Source organism: Oncorhynchus nerka, linkage group LG17, assembly GCF_034236695.1.
Source record: "Oncorhynchus nerka isolate Pitt River linkage group LG17, Oner_Uvic_2.0, whole genome shotgun sequence".
Classification (NCBI taxonomy): domain Eukaryota; kingdom Metazoa; phylum Chordata; class Actinopteri; order Salmoniformes; family Salmonidae; genus Oncorhynchus; species Oncorhynchus nerka.
Genome location: NC_088412.1, coordinates 41,843,136 through 41,867,781, shown reverse-complemented (window position 1 = coordinate 41,867,781; position 24,646 = coordinate 41,843,136). Strand labels below are relative to the sequence as shown.

The following is a 24,646-nucleotide window of genomic DNA, read 5'->3' as shown; positions in this document are numbered from 1 at the left end:
TATTTAAGATTGTTAGGAAGGCATTTTTAAAAAATATCCAATATCCTCTACTGACGGGATGAGATCAATATCCTTCCAGGACACCCCGGCCAGGTCGATTAGAAAGGCCTGCTCGCTGAAGTGTTTCAGGGAGCGTTTTACAGTGATGAGTGGAGGTCGTTTGACCGCTGACCCATTACGGATGCAGGCAATGAGGCAGTGATCGCTGAGATCTTGGTTGAAGACAGCAGAGGTGTATTTAGAGGGGAAGTTGGTTAGGATGATATCTATGAGGGTGCCCGTGTTTAAGGCTTTGGGGGGGGGTACCTGGTAGGTTCATTGATAATTTGTGTGAGATTGAGGGCATCAAGTTTAGATTGTAGGATGGCTGGGGTGTTAAGCATGTTCCAGTTTAGGTCGCCTAGCAGCACGAGCTCTGAAGATAGATGGGGGGCAATCAGTTCACATATGGTGTCCAGAGCACAGCTGGGGGCAGAGGGTGGTCTATAGCAGGCGGCAACGGTGAGGGACTTGTTTTTAGAGAGGTGGATTTTTAAAAGTAGAAGTTCAAATTGTTTGGGTACAGACCTGGATAGTAGGACAGAACTCTGCAGGCTATCTTTGCAGTAGATTGCAACACCGCCCCCTTTGGCAGTTCTATCTTGTCTGAAAATGTTGTAGTTTGGAATTAAAATTTCTGAATTTTTGGTGGTCTTCCTAAGCCAGGATTCAGACACAGCTAGAACATCCGGGTTGGCAGAGTGTGCTAAAGCAGTGAAAAGAACAAACTTAGGGAGGAGGCTTCTAATGTTAACATGCATGAAACCAAGGCTATTACGGTTACAGAAGTCATCAAAAGAGAGCGCCTGGGGAATAGGAGTGGAGCTAGGCACTGCAGGGCCTGGATTCACCTCTACATCGCCAGAGGAACATAGGAGGAGAAGAATAAGGGTACGGCTAAAAGCAATAAGAATTGGTCGTCTAGAACGTCTGGAACAGAGAGTAAAAGGAGGTTTCTGGGGGCGATAAAATAGCATCAAGGTATAATGTACAGACAAAGGTATGGTAGGATGTGAATACAGTGGAGGTAAACCTAGGTATTGAGTGATGAAGAGAGATATATTGTCTCTAGAAACATCATTGAAACCAGGAGATGTCATTGCATGTGTGGGTGGTGGAACTAATAAGTTGGATAAGGTATAGTGAGCAGGACTAGAGGCTCTACAGTGAAATAAGCCAATAAACACTAACCAGAACAGCAATGGACAAGACATATTGACATTAAGGAGAGGCATCCTTAGTCGAGTGATCAAAAGGGTCCAGGGAGTGGAGAGGTTGGTTTGGGGGTCACGGCGATTTAGACAGCTAGCCAGGACATCGGTAGCAAGCTAGCATAGGATGGAGGTCTGTTGTTAGCCACCTCTTGCGTTCCGTCAGTAGATTAGTGGAGTTCCGTGTTGTAGAGGGGATTAGTCCAAATCACACAACAACAAAAAAATAAAAACAATAGATATAGTTATAGAGGCCCAAGAAGAAACATAATAATAATAAAAATAAATAAATTGTCCGATTGTCTATTCTGAGAGCAGCCGGTATGACAGCTAACGGTTAGCAGGCCGCAGATGGGCATTCAGGTAACGTCGCGACGGAGGAGCCAGCCGGATCTCCTTCGGGTAGATAACGTCGGCAGTCCAGTTGTGAAGGCCGGTGGGGCTCCGCGTAGAGCAGTAAAACGGGTCCGGATAGGTGACTGCAGCCCAGGAGTGATTGACGGAGCTCAGGAGTGATTGACGGAGCTGGCTAGCTCGGAGTAATTGATGTTTGCTCCGGAATCGCGAAAGCAGATAGACACACGGATAGCAGCCAGCTAGCTGTGAGATCCGGAGTGAATGTCCAGAGAGCAGTTGAAATCCAGGGACATGGAGAGAAAAATCGGTCCGGTATGTTCCGTTCCGAGCGCGCTGCGCCGTACAAAACTGGCGATAGATTTTCGAGTTAAAGGATAGCTGATGACCACAAACCGTGGTTAGCTGAATACTAACGAGTTGCCAGTAAAGAAGCTAACTAGCTTCTGATTAGCTCCTGGCTAGCTTCTGGCTAGCTTCTTGGAGTTTCTGGCTAGCTTCTGGCTAGCTTCTTGGAGGATTGCAGATTTGAGGTAAATAATACGTATTTATACATATCAATTGGTGAGGCAGGTTGCAGGAGAGTGTATTGAAGATGAGTTGATGGAAAATAAAAATAAAATGTATGTGAAAAAAGTTGTAAATATATATATATACACGACACGACAAGACGAGGACAAAAGACGTCTGAACTGCTATGCCATCTCGGGCATCTGCATATTATACTTTAGTAATCCCCAATGACCTGGTAATGTAAAAGTCTAATAATTACATTGTCTTCCATATTCCTACAGGTAGCTTGTAAACTGGAGATTCCTCTAAACGATTGCCTACAGTTAATTTGTAGGGCACTGCAAGGTTGTGTGACCAGGGGCATCTGGGACTGCCTCCTGGAGGAATTCAGGTGTGTGAAGGCTACCTGTGTTCTGCATAACTTCATGAGGATGGACCAGGAGGGGATTTACAGCTCGCCGCCGTGTGCCAGAGAAGAAGTCTGCTGCTCTGCAGGATGTTTCAAGGATGGGGTCCAACAACGCAGCAAGAGAGGCAATCTGTGTGCGGGAGATCTTCACCTACTTCTTCGAAGAGGGTGCTGTTCCCTGGCAACACCAGACTACACTATGCATAACCAAAGGCTCTTTTAAGAGCCATTCACATTGCAATAAAAGTATTCTTCCATTTGCTTAGCTATGTCAACTGCAGTTGAGGGTGCTGTTTAGGTAAGGGTGTAATGTCTGTACAAAAACAAAACAGGCTATTTTAAATCACCCATATTGAAAAAATGTAGGACAATTAGACACCCTATAACTCATACCTACACACTCATGTATCAATCTGATTGATGGATTGTGTTGTGCAGTAAGCAGGCTCAGGTATATAACTGTGGATCCTTCCACCTTCAAAGAATTGTCAAGAGGGCCAACAATGGAGAATAGTAAGACATTATTTTTTTCACTACACTCTATTGTTTGTCCTTGTGTGTCCGTTCATGTTCTTCAGCATAAAGTACTCTGCAGCCACTTAGTGTGGTGTGGACACCAGGTGAAGCCACACACACAGATTCCTGTTTTTTTTATATTTTTTATCTTTATTTAACTAGGCAAGTCAGTTAAGAACAAATTCTTATTTTCAATGACAGCCTAGGAACAGTGGGTTAACTGCCTGTTCAGGGGCAGAACGACAGATTTGTACCTTGTCAGCTCGGGGGTTTGAACTTGCAACCTTCCGGTTACTAGTCTAACGCTCTAACCACTAGGCTACCCTGTTGAACACTGTCTCTTTAACTACCTTGTTTTCTCAATAACAGTACCTCTCCTTCACTTCATCCCTCTCTCCTCTTCTCCCTAAATCCTCTAGGTTATATCAGCTGTGTCGGTGAACCCCTCCCGCATCTGAACTGGCTACATAGAGGGCACAGCATGATCAGAGGTGAGAGGTCACTTGGTCAGGACACCAGGAAGTATTATTAAAGAGAAGCTTTACTTTGAAATACAGATAGAGATGCAGTAGTCTCAGAGTTAATGATCCATGGTCAGTTTTGCATGTCACCTCCTGATGATTATGACTAACAATGTTAGAATAAAAAATTAAAACACAAGGATTAAACATGCTCTCTCTCTCTCGTCTGCAGATGTTCGGATGAGAAGATGCCAACCCCCAGACCCATCATTGCCACCTCACCCGCTCTTAAGATAACCTTCGGGCCTAATCGAGACACTTATATAATTGTGATGAACTGAGAGAATATTTGGGTAGCAGTGATTCATTAATCATATGCTGCCTTCTCTGCTCCTATGTTCTTACCTCTTTCCCTTTGTCTTTTACACCTCTCGCAGCCTCCTCTTTCTTCCTCTGTTTTTATAATGCACAACAGATGTGCATTGAAGTACAGATTTCACTTGTATTTATAATCTTACAATTATAATATTTATAATGTATGTATTTATAACACTTGGATAATAAACTTCTTTCAATAAAGTATTTCACATTCTCTACTGGTTGAAATGAAACCTCATTTGATTAAATACTACACCTATCCTGTGTTTACCAGATCAATGCAGAAGAAGGGCATTAATTTTATTTTATTTAACCTTTATTTACTAGGCAAGTCAGTTCAGAACAAATTCGTATTTACAATGACGGCTTAGATATTAGATATTGAGATAAACCTGTCATGACGTTTATGACCCCCATAAATACCTTTCCCCCCTTTCTCTCTACTCTACAGAATGAACTCTTGGAAAGCCCTTTGTTAAAATAGAGAGAGTATGGTGTCATCAAAAGGTTGGGAACGGAACAATATTTCTGTAATCCAACCAGTTGAAAGTATCCAATGGTACTTAAAGAATATGATGTCAGTTTAAATCAAATCAAAGTTTATTTGTCATGTGCGTCGAATACAACAGGTGTAGACCTTACAGTGAAATGCTAAAAAGGTATTAGGTGAATAATAGGTAAGTAAAGAAATAAAAACAGTAAAAAATGAAAAATGAAAATAACAGTAGTGAGGCTATATACAGTAGCCAGGCAATAATAGTAGCGAGGCTATATACAGGCATCGGTTAGTTGGGCTGATTGAGGTAGTATGTACATGTAGATATGGCTAAAGTGACTATGCATATGATTAAAAAAAAGAGTAGCAGTAGCGTAAAAGAGGGGTTGGCGGGTGGCACAAGTTGGTCGGGGCCAATTGAGGCGGGGGCACTAGTTGGTCGGGCCAATTGAGGCAGTATGTACATGAATGTACAGTTAAAAGTGACTATGCATATATGATAAACAGAGAGTAGCAGCAGAGTAAAAGAGGGGTTGGGGTGGGCACACAATGCAAATAGTCCGGGTAGCCATTTGATTACCTGTTCAGGCGTCTTATGGCTTGGGGGTAAAAACTGTTGAGAAGCCTTTTTGTCCTAGACTTGGTGTTCCGGTACCGCTTGCCATGCGGTAGTAGAGAGAACAGTCCATGACTGGGTTGGCTGGTGTCTTTGACAAATTTTTAGGGCCTTCCTCTGACACCGCCTGGTGTAGAGGTCCTGGATGGCAGGCAGCTTAGCTCCAGTGATGTACTGGGCCGTATGCACTACCCTCTGTAGTGCCTTGCGTTCGGAGGCCGAGCAGTTGCCGTACCAGTCAGGATGCTCTCGATATTGCAGTTTCTGGAATAATGTTGTTGATGTGAGCAATTACCAGCCTTTCAAAACACTTCATGCCTACAGACGTGAGTGCTACGGGTCAGTAGTCATTTAGGCACGTTGCCTTCGTGTTCTTGGGCACAAGGACTATGGTGGTCTGCTTGAAACATGTTGGTATTACAGACTCAATCAGGGACATGCTGAAAATGTCAGTGAAGACACCTGCCAGTTGGTCAGCACATGCCCGGAGTACACGTCCTGGTAATCTGTCTGGCTCCACAGCCTTGTGAATGTTGACTTGTTTAAAGGTCTTTACCTACGTTGGCTACGGCGAGCGTGATCACACAGTCATCCGGAACAGCTGATGCTCTCATGCATGCCTCAGTGTTGCTTGCCTCAAAGTGAGCATAGAAGTGATTTAGCTCGTCTGGTAGGCTTGTGTCACTGGGCAGTTCGCAGCTGTGCTTCCCTTTGTAGTCTGTAATAGTTTACAAGCCCTGCCACATAAGACGAGCGTCGGAGCTGTGTAGTACGATTCAATCTTAGCCCTTTGCCTGTTTGATGGTTCGTCGGAAGGCATAGCAGGATTTCTTATAAGCTTCCGGGTTAGAGTCCCGCACCTTGAAAGCAGCAGCTCTACCCTTTAGCTCAGTGCGAATGTTGCCTGTAGTCCATGGCTTCTGGTTGGGGTATGTACGTACAGTCACTGTGGGGACGACGTCCTCGATGCACTTATTGATAAAGCCGTGACTGATGTGGTGTACTCCTCAATGCCATCGTAAGAATCCCAGAACATGTTCCAGTCTGTGATAGCAAAACAGTCCTGTAGTTTAGCATCTGCTTAACCTGACCATCTTCGACCAATCTATCGAAGCGCAGCTCAGGGATAAATATATTTTTTGCATTTTCCTTTTCCGAATGGGCAGTTATTTAGAATGCATATGTTTCTGTATTTACAATAGCATAGCTTCATAAGGTCCGATAGAGACCCAATCCTTTTGTTCCTCAGTCTTCCCGCTCTTTCATTCAGCCGTCATATCGGTTTCATCCGCTAGTGACGTTTTCTTTTATGACATAATTAGTAATCAATGTATGATCCATCCTGTGTATATGTAATTCTGTGTGACTATTTAGGTATTTAGTAAATAAATTACTAAACCAAATGTTGTATTGCTGATTCAACTTGTTAGCCATGTTCGTGAAGATAACCAAGATTTTTACGACGTTCAGATGAGACTGAATAAGGTGACGATTAATAATTGACTGCTATTGATATAAAAGATTACCTGTTCTTTTAGAGTTTATTCGGAAGACAACAGCTCTATAAACATTCTTCTGAGGTGCCACGACTTCCTAGTTAATTACATTTACATGATTAGTTTAATCAGGTAATATTAATTATAGAGAATTATTTTATAAAATAGCATGTTATATCATTTAATCCATAGTAAAGACACGACAAATCGGTTTTAGAGTATTTACATGATGCATAGGAAGTGTAGTGTACTGTTTTTTCAGTTATTTTTCTGTATATATTAATTACAAATCAGCTTTTAACTAGTTAAATCCTGTTTCTAGTCTATTAGTCACAATGTGTAACCATTGATGTTCTAGGACCAAGATTGGTAAACACTGTTGAAGTGTATAATTGTAGTACATACAGTGGGGCAAAAAAGTATTTAGTCAGCCACCAATTGTGCAAGTCCAGGCCTTTGCATGGCTCTCTCCGCTGCTCCGTTTGATGCTGGATGGTAAGATGGTGACAGGATGTGCCTTACTCCGTTGTTCTTGAGAAACATTTCAAAATTGTTTGACGTGAACGGACGGCCAATGTCCGATACGAGCTCCTTGACTAGTCCAAAGGATGCGAACAGGTGTCTGAGAAGATTGATGGTCTTCTCAGCTGTGGTCAGTTGAGTAGGGAACACTTCCATCCACTTGGAATGGACATCGACGACAACAAGGAAATGTTGCTTGTCAATCTCGGCGTAATCCACATGGATGAGATCCCAAGGTGTAACAGCCCAGGACAATGGATGAAGAGGTGCAGCAGCAGGCTTTTTGCGAACAGCTTCACAAGGTGAGCAGTGGCCTACATGCTGTTGAATGTCCTGATCCAGTCCAGGCCACCACAGATAACTGCGAGCGAGTGCTTTCATTCGAGTGATCCCTGGATGTCCCTCATGCAGGTCAGATAGCAATCTCCTCTGGAATTTGTGAGGTACCACCACCCTTGATCCCCACAGAACACATCCTTGATCAGTGGACAACTGGTCTTTCTTGTCGATGAATGGACGAAGGTTATCGTCATTTACGAAGGTTGGCCAACCGCCTAATGTTAAGTCCAAGACTTTGGAAAGCACTGGGTCTTTCCTTGTTTCCTCTGCTATGTCTGAAGCAAATATGGGCAGTTCGTCAATGAGAGAGATCTGGAAGACTGCTCTATCATCTTCACTGTCGGAGTCACTATTGCATGGTAGTCTTGATAGTACATCGGCATTTGCGTGATCACTGGATCGTCTGTACTCAATCTCGTAGTCGTAGGCTAACAATATCAGAGCGCAACGTTGCATTCGAAGTGCAGCAAGGGTTGGTATAGCCGATTTTGGTCCAAGGATGGCCAACAGAGGCTTGTGATCTGTCAGCAGTTGGAACTTCCATCCGTAGAGGTATTTGTGAAACTTCTTCACTCCGAATATTATGCTCAGGGCTTCCTTCTCAATTTGAGCATAATTTTTCTCACTTGGTGACAGAGTCCGTGATGCAAATGCAATAGGGTGTTCTTCACCTGGCGGTTGGTTGGGTGCAGGCCTTGTGCATCAATCTTGTATCTGAGATACTCCACTGAGACATGGAGGAACTCACACTTGCTGCGTTTCATTTTCACTCCGTATTTCTCCAGTCTTGACATCACTTTGTCCAGCACTACAAGGTGCTCTCCAATGGTTGGTGCTGACACGAGGATGTCGTCCATGAAGCACACAACATTGTCTATACCGTCCAAGATCTGATCCATTGTGTGTTGGAATATCGCTGGAGCTGTCGAGATTCCATAGGCCAAGCGATTGAATCTGAATAGCCCCTTGTGTGTATTGATGGTCAGATACTGTTCTGACTCCGGATCCAGCTTCAGTTGCTGATAAGCGAATGCCAGGTCCAGCTTACTGAAAACCTTCCCACCAGCTAGAGTGGCAAACAGCGTTTGGTAGTGGATATTCCTCTGGTAGTATGCAGCAATTTACTGTGACCTTGTAGTCACCGCACATTCTGACAGTCTTGTCTTTCTTTGGGACTACAACAATCAGAGCGGCCCAGTTGCTCCTCGATACTTTCGTGATTATGTTATTCTTCTGTAGGCAGTCCAGTTCCTTCTCTACTGCTTCCTTAAGAGCATAGGGAACTGGGCATGGTTTGTGAAACGTAGGCTTGGTTCCTTCTTGCACTCTGACTTTTGCTGTGAAGTCTTGTATTTCACCGTAGCCATCTTTGAAAAGTTATTTGTGCGTCTCCAGCATGTTAGTGAGTGTAGCCTGACTCACTGGTTTGTCATTTCTCAGACTGAAGATTTCTCCCCAGTTCAACTTGATCTTTTGTAGCCAGTTTCTGCCTAGCAAGGCTGATTTTTCTCCTTTAACAATGACAAGCGGTAGCGTCCACTCCTTCCCCCTCATACCGGACTGGTACCTGGATCTGCCCTAACACAGGAATAGTGTCACCAGTGTATGAAGAAAGGCGGATGGACGCGGGCTGAAAAGGGCACTCTTTCAGTTTTTCTTTGTAGAGTCTCTCTGGAACCATAGATACAGACGCTCCGGTGTCCAGCTGCATTTTTACTGGTTTTACATTTACATTTATTTAAGTCATTTAGCAGACGCTCTTATCCAGAGCGACTTACAAATTGGTGCGTTCACCTTAAGACATCCAGTGGAACAGCCACTTTACAATAGTGCATCTAAATCTTTTAAGGGGGGGGGGGGGGTGAGAAGGATTACTTTATCCTATCCTAGGTATTCCTGAAAGAGGTGGGGTTTCAGGTGTCTCTGGAAGGTGGTGATTGACTCCGCTGTCCTGGCGTCGTGAGGGAGTTTGTTCCACCATTGGGGGGCCAGAGCAGCGAACAGTTTTGACTGGGCTGCGCGGGAACTGTACTTCCTCAGTGGTAGGGAGGCGAGCAGGCCAGAGGTGGATGAACGCAGTGCCCTTGTTTGGGTGTAGGGCCTGATCAGAGCCTGGAGGTACTGAGGTGCCGTTCCCCTCACAGCTCCGTAGGCAAGCACCATGGTCTTGTAGCGGATGCGAGCTTCAACTGGAAGCCAGTGGAGAGAGCGGAGGAGCGGGGTGACGTGAGAGAACTTGGGAAGGTTGAACACCAGACGGGCTGCGGCGTTCTGGATGAGTTGTAGGGGTTTAATGGCACAGGCAGGGAGCCCAGCCAACAGCGAGTTGCAGTAATCCAGACGGGAGATGACAAGTGCCTGGATTAGGACCTGCGCTGCTTCCTGTGTGAGGCAGGGTCGTACTCTGCGGATGTTGTAGAGCATGAACCTACAAGAACGGGCCACCGCCTTGATGTTAGTTGAGAACGACAGGGTGTTGTCCAGGATCACGCCAAGGTTCTTAGCGCTCTGGGAGGAGGACACAATGGAGTTGTCAACCGTGATGGCGAGATCATGGAACAGGCAGTCCTTCCCGGGAGGAAGAGCAGCTCCGTCTTGCCGAGGTTCAGCTTGAGGTGGTGATCCGTCATCCACACTGATATGTCTGCCAGACATGCAGAGATGCGATTCGCCACCTGGTCATCAGAAGGGGAAAGGAGAAGATTAATTGTGTGTCGTCTGCATAGCAATGATAGGAGAGACCATGTGAGGTTATGACAGAGCCAAGTGACTTGGTGTATAGCGAGAATAGGAGAGGGCCTAGAACAGAGCCCTGGGGACGCCAGTGGTGAGAGCGCGTGGTGAGGAGACAGATTCTCGCCACGCCACCTGGTAGGAGCGACCTGTCAGGTAGGACGCAATCCAAGCGTGGGCCGCGCCGGAGATGCCCAACTCGGAGAGGGTGGAGAGGAGGATCTGATGGTTCACAGTATCGAAGGCAGCCGATAGGTCTAGAAGGATGAGAGCAGAGGAGAGAGAGTTAGCTTTAGCAGTGCGGAGGGCCTCCGTGATACAGAGAAGAGCAGTTTCAGTTGAATGACTAGTCTTGAAACCTGACTGATTTGGATCAAGAAGGTCATTCTGAGAGAGATAGCGGGAGAGCTGGCCAAGGACGGCACGTTCAAGAGTTTTGGAGAGAAAAGAAAGAAGGGATACTGGTCTGTAGTTGTTGACATCGGAGGGATCGAGTGTAGGTTTTTTCAGAAGGGGGGCAACTCTCGCTCTCTTGAAGACAGAAGGGACGTAGCCAGCGGTCAGGGATGAGTTGATGAGCGAGGTGAGGTAAGGGAGAAGGTCTCCGGAAATGGTCTGGAGAAGAGAGGAGGGAATAGGGTCAAGCGGGCAGGTTGTTGGGCGGCCGGCCGTCACAAGACGCGAGATTTCATCTGGAGAGAGAGGGGAGAAAGAGGTCAGAGCACAGGGTAGGGCAGTGTGAGCAGAACCAGCGGTGTCGTTTGACTTAGCAAACGAGGATCGGATGTCGTCGACCTTCTTTTCAAAATGGTTGACGAAGTCATCTGCAGAGAGGGAGGAGGGGGGGGGGAGGGGGAGGAGGATTCAGGAGGGAGGAGAAGGTGGCAAAGAGCTTCCTAGAGTTAGAGGCAGATGCTTGGACTTTAGAGTGGTAGAAAGTGGCTTTAGCAGCAGAGACAGAAGAGGAAAATGTAGAGAGGAGGGAGTGAAAGGATGCCAGGTCCGCAGGGAGGCGAGCCCTGTTTTCCCGCTAACTCCATGTTGAGATAGATTCCATCTTTTTGTTGTTGAGCTGTATACACTGAACAGTTCCACTACTGTTTCAGTTGTGCCTTCCTCTTCTTGTGCTGCGTCTGACACTTTGTGCGCTCTTGCTGTGCGTTTTGAGGATTTACACACTCTCTGTAAATGTCCAACCTTTCCACAATTGTGGCACTTTCCATTTTGGAATCGACATTCACTGTGCTGATGATTATCTCCCCCACATCTGTAGCAACTTGGCTTAGACCTTTGAGATGTGGGCTGCTTTGTTCTTGTGTAACCTTGAGGACAGGACTGAGAAAAGTGTGACTTTTGTGAGCCTTTTTCACCACGTGCATCACTGACCTTGTGAACACCTTTCTGACGTTCTGCATGTCCCGATAGCTCAATAGTATCCCTGTGGGCAAGCTCGAGTCCAAGTGCTATATTACAGGCTTTCTTAAAGGTCAGGTCATTCTCTGACAGAAGCCTTCTGTGATATGCTTCACCTGTGAGACCACATACAAACTTGTCTCGGAGAGCATCATCAAGAAATCGTGCAAACTCACATGTATTTGCCAGCCTTTTTAAAGCAAGGATGTAGTCAGCCACGGTTTCCCCTAGACTCTGGTGACGTTGGTAATATCTGAAACGTTCTGCAATGAGAATTGGCTTAGGCTTGAAATACCTTGAAAGAGTTTCAGTCAGTTCTGCATAGTTCACCTCCACTGCTTTTATTGGTTCAATGAGACATTTCAGCAATCCATACTCAGTTGGACCCAAAACACTGAGAAATACATCTGCTTTCTTTTCATCTTTGATTTCATTTGCAGCCAGCCAACACTCAAAACGCTCAAAATAGGAATAAAATCCTCTTTTGTAGCCTCAAACTCTGGTACTTGACCAATGGTTGCCATTTTCACAGTTATTTGATCAGTTTCCTTATTCCTTGTATTCCTTAATTTTCATCTAGTTCTTCACTTCAGAAGTTTCTGCAATTACTTCATTCACTGCACTCATTTGTAATAATGTACACACCGTGTTACGTTCATTCTTCCTTTTTTTTCTTGACAATATTTCTCCACTGAGATCGCCTAATTTCAATGGGTTCAATGACATTTTTTAAATTTAACCACCAGAGGGCAGTGTCGCTATTCTGGACTCCAATAGTCTTGCTTCTTGGCAGCTCCTGAATACTGTACATACTAGCAGTGCTTAGCCTTCTCTACTGGCGAAAGAAAATAAAAAATAGTTGACGAATTACATAATTATTTTGAGTTTCATTACTCACGCAACATTCTTCCCTTCAAGCAATGTCCGTTTATGTAGTTTAATCACCTCATCGCCACTGTAATATTTGTGTTGTGGAGAAATGACCAGGCAGGAGACGGGAGTACAGTTAGTTTTCGTTTAGTCAAAACCCCTCGTGCTCTACAGTTCCCGGCACCCTAGTGCGCATGTGCATTTTCCTATTAGGCGTAGTAACGTAACACTGCCGTAATACGTTACTGCTTAGTAACTGCATAGTAACTAATATAAACAGATGTAGATCCCAGATACTACAGTACAAAAGTGAGTTAGTTAACGTTACACATTCATAGGCATACATGTATTGTTATCCTCCATTGCACAATAAGCAAGAACATAGCTAGCTACGTTATTTCATCTATCTGCATTGCATGGCAAATATCAGCAAGGCAAGCTTACAAAATTGTACATTCAATTTGTAGTAAATGCTTTAGCTAGCTAGATTCTTTAAATCCACTGTTTCACAAGACGACAGCCTGGGTTGCTGGTTGTTTCAGGAGTCCCTAAAGCAAAACCCGAATTACGATTTCATACTCATGTCACAACACCCATAAAGCTAGCCAGCTAGCTGGCTAATGTTAGCTTGTCAGCTAGCTTGCTAAATCGCGTAAATTAACTTTATGATTAAAAAAATATGCATAAATCGTTTGTCTCTACATTAACTAACATATTCCTGTCAACTGTACATTTTTTGCATGATTCGTTATGACGTTATAATAACTTACATTTGCTTCCATCCTAGTATTTTATCAACCATCTTTGCTGAAGAAAGTCTCCAGCCTTGGGTGGCATAGTGTCAAATCCGTCATAAGAACCACTCGATATGATTGGTCATCGCACAACGGTTGCCACTGGTGATTTGCATAAACTTGGGAAAATATTCTTTTTCCACCACCTCCCATGCCACTTTCGCACCGCCCAAAGGTCCCCCGCCCTCTCCGCTTTCTTTCCATTGAAATGAATGGGAAGCGGAGTTTCACCGCGCGACACCCTGTGCTAAGTGTTTCATGCCCGTAGAATGCCAGAGCGTTTGTGCCCAGTAGACCAGCCAATCACAGGTGGCAAGTTCACCCAGCCGGGATACAGCCCAGCGCATCAAGACGTTATCTCACAGCGCAGATACCAACCTCCGGCTTCCAGCACATATAGGGTTGCCAACTTTCTCACTACCAAATAAGGGACAAAAGGTGGCGTGCCAGAGCACGGTGCCACGGCGGTGTAGGTATGGTGTTGTGTGAATGAATATACAGTGTATATTCATATTCTTATTAAATTGGAAAAGCAAAACATGGTTATATTCCATTTAGTCTATAGCTTGACTAAAACTGTATCATTATGTAAACTTATGTGAATAAACCTCAAAATAAATTATCAAAGAAATCTCCATTTTGACCTTTACAGCAAAAAAAGAAAAGAAAAACATTTCAAATGCAAAAGAGGAAAAGAGGGGCATGAGTCACTCACCAAGTCTACTTTTTCCATGGATATTCTTTGCTGCTCTTGACTGATTGAAGCAGTCCTTTGTCCTTTTGCATAGCCAGAGAGAAGTCCTCACATGACAAGTCACAGTTCGCAGATATTTAAAGTTCATTTTTGATCAGCTCTGTGCTGCATCTGTTTCTTGAGTCTGACCATTTAAATGGTCATCAGAGAGAAAATCCTCTCTACAAAGGCATTTGAGCCTGGCACACTGAGGACAAATGAGACCAATCCTGAACATGTTGATCAAGTTGGCTTTCCCTAGGTTTTGGAAAACTGCCACCCACTTCTCACTGGTGGATTTTGTGGTATCCTGTCTGGCTTTCTGTATTTCCTCCCAGCAAGTGCAAAACTCTTCATAGAGTTGGTCCATACTGACGGTCTCTGTCATTTTGAGGGCAACCACCACCTGCTCCAGGTCAGTGAAGGAGAGCTCCTCATAGAGGCCGATCCGTTTCAGTTTCACCATTACATGTTCTGGTGAGAAATCAAACCACTTGTCAATGTATGTAATGACAGTGTCATAGAACTTCAAAGTCCTGTTGCTGCTTGGATCTTTGTGCTGACAATTGTTTGTCCATCAGCTGCTTGGTCTGGTATCCAAAAAAAGCTGTCCTGTTTCCGCTGAAGCATCTTCATTTTAAACTTTTGGACTTCCTTGTAAACATCTGTCATGCAGAGCGTTGTTTCCTCCAGCTTTTTTACGAGTTGGTCAAAAACACACCCCAACGTTGTGGAAAAAGCACAGATAAATCTCAGCAGCTTCCGTTTTTTCTTCATACTCAAAAATACTCTTTGTCTCCCCAGGGGACCTGAAGTATGATGTAAGAGCTGGCCAGCTTTGCAGGAGACGATCGACAGCTGGATGAAGAGAGAGTCATCATGTGCAAACATGTCTCAGAATTTCACGCCACTCAATGTCAACAAAGGCAAAAAATGCTCGCAGTTCCTCTCTTCGGGAAGCAGATACTGAGAAGTGGCTGTCGGTCTTTAAAACAATTGTCTCAATACCCACTGACAGCTGATCGCAGGCAGGCTTGCAGGCATTATGAGCTATTTGAGCTGGGCCATTAGCTTTCAGAATGCGATTGTTGTCACTGCTCAATAGCTGGTAAACAGAGTGGTGTTTTCCAAAGTTGACATTGGCATTATCTGCTGCATAGGCTGGGATGTGTCTAATATCCAGTTCATGCTTTTCCAGACAGCTCATCAGAGCTTGATGTATGCCATTTGCAGTTTCACCACTGTCTTCATGAAAGTCAAGTAACTTGCACTGCATTCCATCAGTCACAGAGAAATATCTCACGCACACTGGAAACATTTTTCTATTTCCCTTGTTGGAGGCATCACTGGCAACTGAGAAATACACCGTCTCACCTTCGGTCGGGGACAGATCATCCAAAATATCCCACACAGACTTTGGTCCTAAAACATTCATTGTAATCATCTCAGCTTTCGTTCTTCCCAAGTGCAACTTCTTCACAACATTTTGAGTCATGGAACAAAGCACCGTTGAGCTTAACAAGGCAGTCGGTGCTGTTGTAGCTGAGTCCGTGTTCAACTGTATGGTACACATACGAGAGGCTTCACTTGCCGCGACTTTGTCATTTTCTGCAGTAGACGTCGCGATGAATGCACTGATATTGCTAGCCCCTTTAGCCAGCATGGCCTTCTTGTGCATTTCTGTGGATGCATGCTGAGTTAGGTCATTCTCCCCTCCAATGGCCAATTGAGAATTCCCGACGGCATAAAGTACAGAAAGCTTTCATCCAGTCACCACTGACGGGGCTTATCCCACATCTTTTTTGCTTCCCATTGTTTGTTGTAGCTGCACAGTCTTTTCTTTTTTTGCAGGTTTATCCATATTTCCTTGATATGCCAAACTGACTGAACAACAACAGAAATTACTTTGCAGGAATTGGCGCGTTTAGGCTATACTGTGATTGGATGAATATACGGGACAAGGGATGTCCTCTATGGGACAAACCAATTTAGCCCAATATAAGGGACATCCCAGCTAATACGGGACAGTTGGCAACCCTAAGCACACAGCACAGCAAGACAGGAAAGGAGTCAGAAGACTCTGGTAGATTGCTGGAACACAGATGAAAAACCTGACCGTCGAGGAGTATCCAAGGCTAGTCGGCCCAAACGTGTCTAGACAGTCAGTCACAACACAGATGTATCCTCTCTCGGCTTTCAGGGAGGGCACCACACCGGCTTATCTCCTCATGTCGAAACCAGCAGATGTCCCTGCTTGGTTTACTAGCGATTTTAACACTTCGATTGCTTTGATCCTGTAGGATTTTAGATTTTGCCTGTTGTTTAACTTTCACAGCCTATAACGGTTTTGCAAAGTAATACAAACGTGTAACACTTGAAACAAACAAACAGCGTGACACAACACGCTTAGCGAAACTGCCCTGCCGCCATCTTGATTGTAGAAATGTGTTGGTCCATGCCTCACGACCTGAAATAAAAGATCCCAGGACTAAAAAGCATGTTCAATGGAAATTCTTGATTTAAATAATGTTTTACTCTAGGCTTAAACTGTTTCCCAGATCCTGGCCCTACAACTTTCAAACAGAGCCTAGTTGGTTACTCCACACCAATCCCTATTTACATTTATTATTATCCAGAACGACTTACAGTAGTGAATGCATTATTTTAATACTTTTTTTGCTACTAGTTCCCTGTGGAAATTGAACTCACAACCCTAGCGCTGCAAGCAGCCATGCTCTACAGCCTGAGCTACACTTGTCTCCCCTCCTGGGCTGTAAGCTGTGTTGACAGAAGGAGCTCTTTTGGCTGTGTGAACTCACCAGCTGATCGGGACTGGCATGTCCCTACAAACACACACACACAAAAAAATACTATTTATTACTAGTGTGGGGGTTTGCTAGTGCAAGAGGGAAATAGGCCTATATGATGTACAAATGTATGTAAGTGTGTGTGTAATGTATTACTTGTCAATTCAGTGTGCAGTGTTTCCTCCATATATTTATTTAGCTGCAGTGGCCCACTGCTGGTTGTTCTGATACACAACTTTAACATTCACTGCCCTTGACATACTCACATCTTGCAGAAATGTTGTCAGCGCTTTTAAATGTAACCTGCTAAATAGTTGCATTTGAAAATGTTGAGTACTCAATAATTTAATTTAATACAAACACAGATTCCAGTACTTGAGTACTCGCGCACATCCCGAGTGTGTGTGTACATGCACGTGTGTGTGCGTGTGTGTGCTTGGGTGAGTGCACGCGTGCGATCAGGTATCAGGCTCTGAGTAGCCTACATATGTAAATTGAGGGGCCCTCTAGAATTCCATTTTACATGCTTCTCAACTTCTCTCTTGTCATAACTAATCCTTCTCCCAATCCACCCCCATCCCAACCCTCCACCCATCACCCGCTCTACTCTTCAAGTTTAATTACATTTCTGTCCACTGTCAAACAGCGTTTTGACAGGCCAATCTTCCCAACCAAATATTTATAAACGTTAAAGCCGACGTGTTGAGAGCTACCCAGCAGAGAGAGAAGGATGAGGGTGGAGGGGTGGCTGGGGGGGGCTAGATTATGGGATCACCCTGCTCTATACAGAGCTACGGTGTCTATCTGACCTCATCAGCTTGTGTGTGTGTGTGTGTATGTGTGCGTGCGTGCGTGCGGCCTCAGCTTCCCTATTTAACATGGTTACAGATCCACTTAATTTCTCCCCACACTCTCTAATCGGGTTAATTCTACAGACTGGAGAGGGATGGAAACACACACACCACATACCCACACATGCGGTAGAAAGGGAGGATTGTGATGGTTGGGAACCATAATCTGACAAAGTGCTATTTAAGACTGTTCCAGTATTTTATGGGTGTTCATCATTGGCTAAAGTTCAGTACAGTGATTCAGACTTGGGGTATATGTTGTGGTACATTGGGTTAGTTATATGTGACTCAGAGACAAGCCGAGACACCACATCATGTAGAGAGAGTGATCGGGGTAATTTGATCATAATATTGGAATATTAGTGTGGGATGCTGCAGGTCACCAGCAGTCAGTCACTCTAGATAGATTCCAAATATACTTCATCCACACACACAAACACTCACACAGGCGCGTGCACGCACACACATGCCTCTCCTCCCCTTCTCTCCCTCCATCCATCTCCTCCCTCCCCTGCTCTACTCACCTGTTCTGTTGATCTCGATGATCTCCTCCTGGGCCAGAGGGCAGTCCCCTCCCCCCAGGCTGCCTGAGCCCACCATACCCGGCCCGGCAGTGGCCATGGCCAGGGCGTCTGGCTTGCAGTAGTTGGGCGAGCCCGGCATGGTGGGCCGAGGGATGTGCTTGCCCTTCCTCTTGGGCAGCTTCTGCTTGGCCATGGCCAGTGAGTAGTACATGCCAAAGTTGTTGACGATGACGGGAACAGGCATGGCAATGGTCAGCACCCCCGCCAGGGCACACAGTGCGCCCACCAGCATCCCCGACCACGTCTCGGGGTACATGTCCCCATAGCCCAGAGTGGTCATGGTGACCACGGCCCACCAGAAGCCAATGGGGATGTTCTTGAAGTTTGTGTGTTTGGCGGCCGTAGGGTCGTCAGGGTCGGCACCGATGCGCTCGGCATAGTAGATCATGGTGGCGAAGATGAGCACCCCGAGGGCGAGGAAGATGATGAGGAGGAGGAACTCGTTGGTACTGGCGCGGAGCGTGTGGCCCAGCACCCGCAGACCCACGAAGTGACGAGTCAACTTGAAGATACGCAGGATCCTGACGAAGCGCACCACTCGCAGGAAGCCCAACACGTCTTTGGCGGCTTTGGAATCCAGACCGCTCAGCGCTACCTCCAGGTAGAAGGGCATGATGGCAATAAAGTCAATGATATTGAGGGTGCTACTGAAGAACTCCTTCTTGCATGGGCAGAAGATCACGCGCATCATGACCTCGATGGTGAACCAGATGACGCACGTTCCCTCCACATAGGTGAGCCAGCCGTCGGTCACCACCTCGTAGACGATCTCCTGAGTTGTCACATTGTCCACCGTCACGTTTTCTGTTTTGTTGTAGATGGTGTTGAAGGCCTCGTGCGTCTCCAGGCAGAAGGTGGTGATGGAGATGAGGATGAACAGAAGGGAGAGGAACGCACAGTACTGTAGGAGAGGAGAGAGGGAGAAAGATGGTTAGGTTCAAGTTTTTTGTACATAGTTGCCTTTTACAGGATTATGTTTCTTGGGCTCATTGAATTCTCACTGAAGCCTAACCCAAAGGATCACATGGATTTACAGATGATGTCATTCACAAACTGTATCACAGAAAACATGCAGCAACAGAGGTTAACCTAAACTGCAACAAAAAAAACACCAATGGTTCCCACTTTGCATGAATAGATCTGTTTTACACAGTTTTAGGTCTAAAGCCAACGATTACACAGGCACTCTGATGAACTCACAGTTCAAGTGAACAAACCACATACCAACCATACAGTCAGGATTGGGGATTGGGGAGTAACGGATTACAAAAAAATGGTGACTGTAATTCGTTATGTTACCAGCAAAAATATTGTCATCAGATTACAGAGATTTTTGAAAAACTAAATGATTACTTCTAGGATTACTTTTACATTCAGAAAAGACATTTGCACCAAAATTATTTGACACCTTTCTGTTTTTTCAATTACATTTTCAGCGCAAATGTAAGTTTGTTTCACCTGAGCGAGTGACCACAAGTGGGAGACCAATATGATGACACACAAAACTAGCTGAAATCACTCAGTTCTGCCTCAAGGACAAGACTCATAAATGTCAAACTGCAAAAGAGGCCATTAGAAGAAGACAAACATCGTCTTCTTCTAATGATTACCAACAACGATGAGACAGCCTACAGGGAGGAGATGAGGGAAGGTAGAAAGCTTCAAGTTCCTCAACGTACACATCACTGACAAGCTGAAATGGTCCCCCCACACAGACAATGTGGTGAAGAAGGCGCATCAGCGCCTCTTCAACCTCAAGAGCCTAAATACATTTGAGTGGAGCCTGGCCCCTAAAACCCTCACAAACATTTACAGATGCACAATTGAGAGCATCCTGTCGGGCTGTATCCCCGCCTGGTACGGCAACTGCCCTGCCTACAACCGCAAAGCTCTCCAGAGGGTGGTGCGGTCTGCCCACACATTACTGGACTCCTGGACTCCCGCGCTGAGGTCTGTTCAACGCTGGTCCGACCAATCTGATTCCACACTCCAAGACTGCTTCAATCACGTGGACTGGGATATGTTTCATATTGCGTCAGACAACAACATTGATGAATACGCTGATTCGGTGAGCGAGTTCATTAGAACGTGCGTTGAAGATGTCGTTCCCATAGCAATGATTAAAACATTCCCAAACCAGATTGATGGCAGCATTCGCGTGAAACTGAAAGCCCGAACCACTGCTTTTAATCAGGGCAAGGTGACTGGAAACATGACCGAATACAAACAGTGTAACTATTCCCTCCGCAAGTCAATCAAACAAGCTAAGCGTCAGTATAGAGACAAAGTAGAATCTCAATTCAACGGCTCAGACACAAGAGGTATGTGGCAGGGTCTACAGTCAATCACGGATTACAAAAAGAAAACCAGCCCAGTCACGGACCAGGATGTCTTGCTCCCAGACAGACTAAATAACATTTTTTGCCCGCTTTGAGGACAATACAGTGCCACTGACACGGCCCGCAACTAAAACATGCGGACTCTCCTTCACTGCAGCCGACGTGTAAGGAAAACATTTAAACGTGTCAACCCTCGCAAGGCTGCAGGCCCAGACGGCATCCCCAGCCGCGCCCTCAGAGCATGCGCAGACCAGCTGGCTGGTGTGTTTACAGACATATTCAATCAATCCCTATCTCAGTCTGTTGTTCCCACATGCTTCAAGAGGGCCACCATTGTTCCTGTTCCCAAGAAAGCTAAGGTATCTGAGCTAACCGACTACCGCCCCCCGTAGCACTCACTTCCGTCATCATGAAGTGCTTTGAGAGACTAGTCAAGGACCATATCACCTCCACCCTACCTGACACCCTAGACCCACTCCAATTTGCTTACCGCCCAAATAGGTCCACAGACGATGCAATCTACACCACACTGCACACTGCCCTAACCCATCTGGACAAGAGGAATACCTATGTGAGAATGCTGTTCATCGACTACAGCTCGGCATTTAACACCATAGTGCCCTCCAAGCTCGTCATCAAGCTCGAGACCCTGGGTCTCGACCCCGCCCTGTGCAACTGGGTACTGGACTTCCTGACGGGCCGCCCCCAGGTGGTGAGGGTAGGCAACAACATTTCCACCCCGCTGATCCTCAACACTGGGGCCCCACAAGGGTGCGTTCTGAGCCCTCTCCTGTACTCCCTGTTCACCCACGACTGCGCGGCCACGCACGCCTCCAACTCAATCATCAAGTTTGCGGACGACACAACAGTGGTAGGCTTGATTACCAACAACGACGAGACGGCCTACAGGGAGGAGGTGAGGGCCCTCGGAGTGTGGTGTCAGGAAAATAACCTCACACTCAACGTCAACAAAACTAAGGAGATGATTGTGGACTTCAGGAAACAGCAGAGGGAACACCCCCCTATCCACATTGATGGAACAGTAGTGGAGAGGGTAGTAAGTTTTAAGTTCCTCGGCGTACACATCACAGACAAACTGATTTGGTCCACCCACACAGACAGCATCGTGAAGAAGGCTCAGCAGCGCCTCTTCAACCTTAGGAGGCTGAAGAAATTCGGCTTGTCACCGAAAGCACTCACAAACTTCTACAGATGCACAATCGAGAGCATCCTGTCGGGCTGTATCACCGCCTGGTACGGCAACTGCTCCGCCCACAACCGTAAGGCTCTCCAGAGGGTAGTGAGGTCTGCACAACGCATCACCGGGGGCAAACTACCTGCCCTCCAGGACACCTACACTACCCGATGTCACAGGAAGGCCATAAAGATCATCAAGGACAACAACCACCAGAGCCACTGCCTGTTCACCCCGCTATCATCCAGAAGGCGAGGTCAGTACAGGTGCATCAAAGCTGGGACCGAGAGACTGAAAAACAGCTTCTATCTCAAGGCCATCAGACTGTTAAACAGCCACCACTAACATTGAGTGGCTGCTGCCAACACACTGACTCAACTCCAGCCACTTTAATAATGGGAATTGATGGGAGATGATGTAAAATATATCACTAGCCACTTTAAACAATGCTACCTAATATAATGTTTACATACCCTACATTATTCATCTCATATGTATATACTGTTCTCTATATCATCTACTGCATCTTTACATTTACATTTAAGTCATTTAGCAGACGCTCATGTATCACTAGCCACTTTAACTATGCCACTTTGTTTACATACTCATCTCATATGTATATACTGCACTCAATACCATCTACTGTATCTTGCCTATGCCGCTCTGTACCATCACTCACTCATATATCTTTATGTACATATTCTTATCCCCTTACACTTGTGTCTATAAAGGTAGTAGTTTTGGAATTGTTAGCTAGATTACTTGTTGGTTATTACTGCATTGTCGGAACTAGAAGCACAAGCATTTCGCTACACTCGCATTAACATCTGCTAACCATGTGTATGTGACAAATACAATTGATTTGATTTGATTTGATTTGCATCACCCAGTTCATATGTACAGTGAAGTCGGAAGTTTACATACACTTAGGTTGGAGTCATTAAAACTGGTTTTTCAACCACTCCACACATTTCTTGTTAACAAACTATAGTTTTGGCAAGTCGGTTTGGACATCTACTTTGTGCATGTTGTGCACAAGTCATTTTTCCAACAATTTACAGACAGATTATGTCATTTATCATTTAAAAAAATCACAATTCCAGTGGGTCAGAAGTTTGCATACACTAAGTTGACTGTGCCTTTAAACAGCTTGGAAAATTCCCAAATATGATGTCAGGGCTTTAGAAGCTTCTGATAGGCTAATTGACATAATTTGAGTCAATTGGAGGTGTACCTCTGGATGTATTTCAAGGCCTACCTTCAAACTCAGTGCCTCTTTGATTGACATCATGGGAAAATCAAAAGAAATCAGCCAAGACAACAAAACATTTTTTGTAGACTTCCACAAGTCTGGTTCATCCTTGGGAGCAATTTTCAAATGCCTGAAGGTACCACGTTCATCTGTTCAAACAATAGTACGCAAGTATAGACACCATGGACCAGGCAGCTGTCATACCGCTCAGGAAGGAGACATGTTCTGTCTCCTAGAGATGAACATACTCTGGTGCGAAAAGTGCAAATCAATCCCAGAACAACAGCAAAGGACCTTGTGAAGATGCTGGAGGAAACAGGTAAAAAATATCTATATCCACAGTAAAAACGAGTCCAATATCGACATAACCTGAAAAGCCGCTCAGCAAGGAAGAAGCCACTACTCTGAAACCGCCATAAAAAAAAGCCAGACTACGGTTTGCAACTCCACATGGGGACAAAGAATGTACTTTTTAGAGAAATGTCCTCTGGTCGGATGAAACAGAAATATAACTGTTTGGCCATAATGACCATTGTTATGTTTGGAGGAAAAAGGGGCTTCACGGGGGTGGCAGCATCATGTTGTGGGGGTGCTCTGCTGCAGGAGGGACTGGTGCACTTCACAAAATAGATGGCATCATGAGGAACAAAAATTATGTGGATATATTGAAGCAACATCTCAAGACATCAGTCAGGAAGTTAAAGCTTGGTCGTGAATGGGTCTTCCATACGGACAATGACCCAAAGCATACTTCCAAAGTTGTGGCAAAATGGCTTAAGTACAACAAAGTCAAGGTATTGGAGTGGCCATCACAAAGCCCTGACCTCAATCCCATAGAAAATTTGTGGGCAGAACTGGAAAAGCGTGTGCGAGCAAGGAGGCCTACAAACCTGACTCAATTACACCAGCTCTGTCAGGAGGAATGGGACAAAATGCACCCAACTTATTGTGGGAAGCTTGTGGAAGGCTACCCAAAACATTTGACCTAAGTTAAACAATTTAAAGGGAATGCTACCAAATACTAACTAAGTGTATGTAAACTTCTGACCCACTGGGAATGTGATGAAAGAAATAAAAACTGAAATAAATCATTCTCTCTACTATTATTCTGACATTTCACATTCTTAAAATAAAGTGGTGATCCTAACTGACCTAAGACATGGATTTTTTACTAGGATTGAATGTCAGGAATTGTGAAAAACTGAGTTTAAATGTATTTGGCTAAGGTGTATGTAAACTTCCGACTTCAACTGTATGTATATATATATTCTTAATCCATTCCTTACTTAGATATACGTGTATTTTGGGTATATTTTGTGAAACTGTTAGATATTACTTGTTAGATATTACTGCACTGTCAGAGCTAGAAGCACTAACATTTCACTACACCCGCAATAACATCTGCTAAACACGTGTATGTGACCAATAAAATTAGATTTGATTTATATTACAAATTTACCATCTACTGCAGGATAAATCCATGTTAGAGTTTACATAGCTGGCCATAAATAGATGTTGCATTTTTACTTCATGGGTTGGTTATGTAGTATTCATCTAACCCGTTGCTTTCTACGACAGGCTATATCTTTACATAAAAAACAACAGTCTGTCCGATTTTCTGTCATTCCAATTAATTTAATACCCCTTGATCTTCAAAAATTGAAAACAGGCCTAGCTATTAGATTAGACTAGTTGTTTAACTGAGCTGCTATATTGTACAAATTC

The 24,646-nt window shown here is 44.9% G+C and overlaps 1 protein-coding gene across 1 annotated transcript in view; it reads right to left on the bottom strand.

Moving 5' to 3' along the window:
- Window positions 1-24,646, bottom strand: part of LOC115145271 (potassium voltage-gated channel subfamily C member 1-like) — a 52,880-nt gene that overhangs the window by 17,924 nt on the left and 10,310 nt on the right. The window contains exon 2 of the mRNA XM_065002801.1: window positions 18,076-19,036. Coding sequence (XP_064858873.1) covers window positions 18,076-19,036 — 961 coding nt within the window. The remainder of the gene's footprint in view (window positions 1-18,075; window positions 19,037-24,646) is intronic.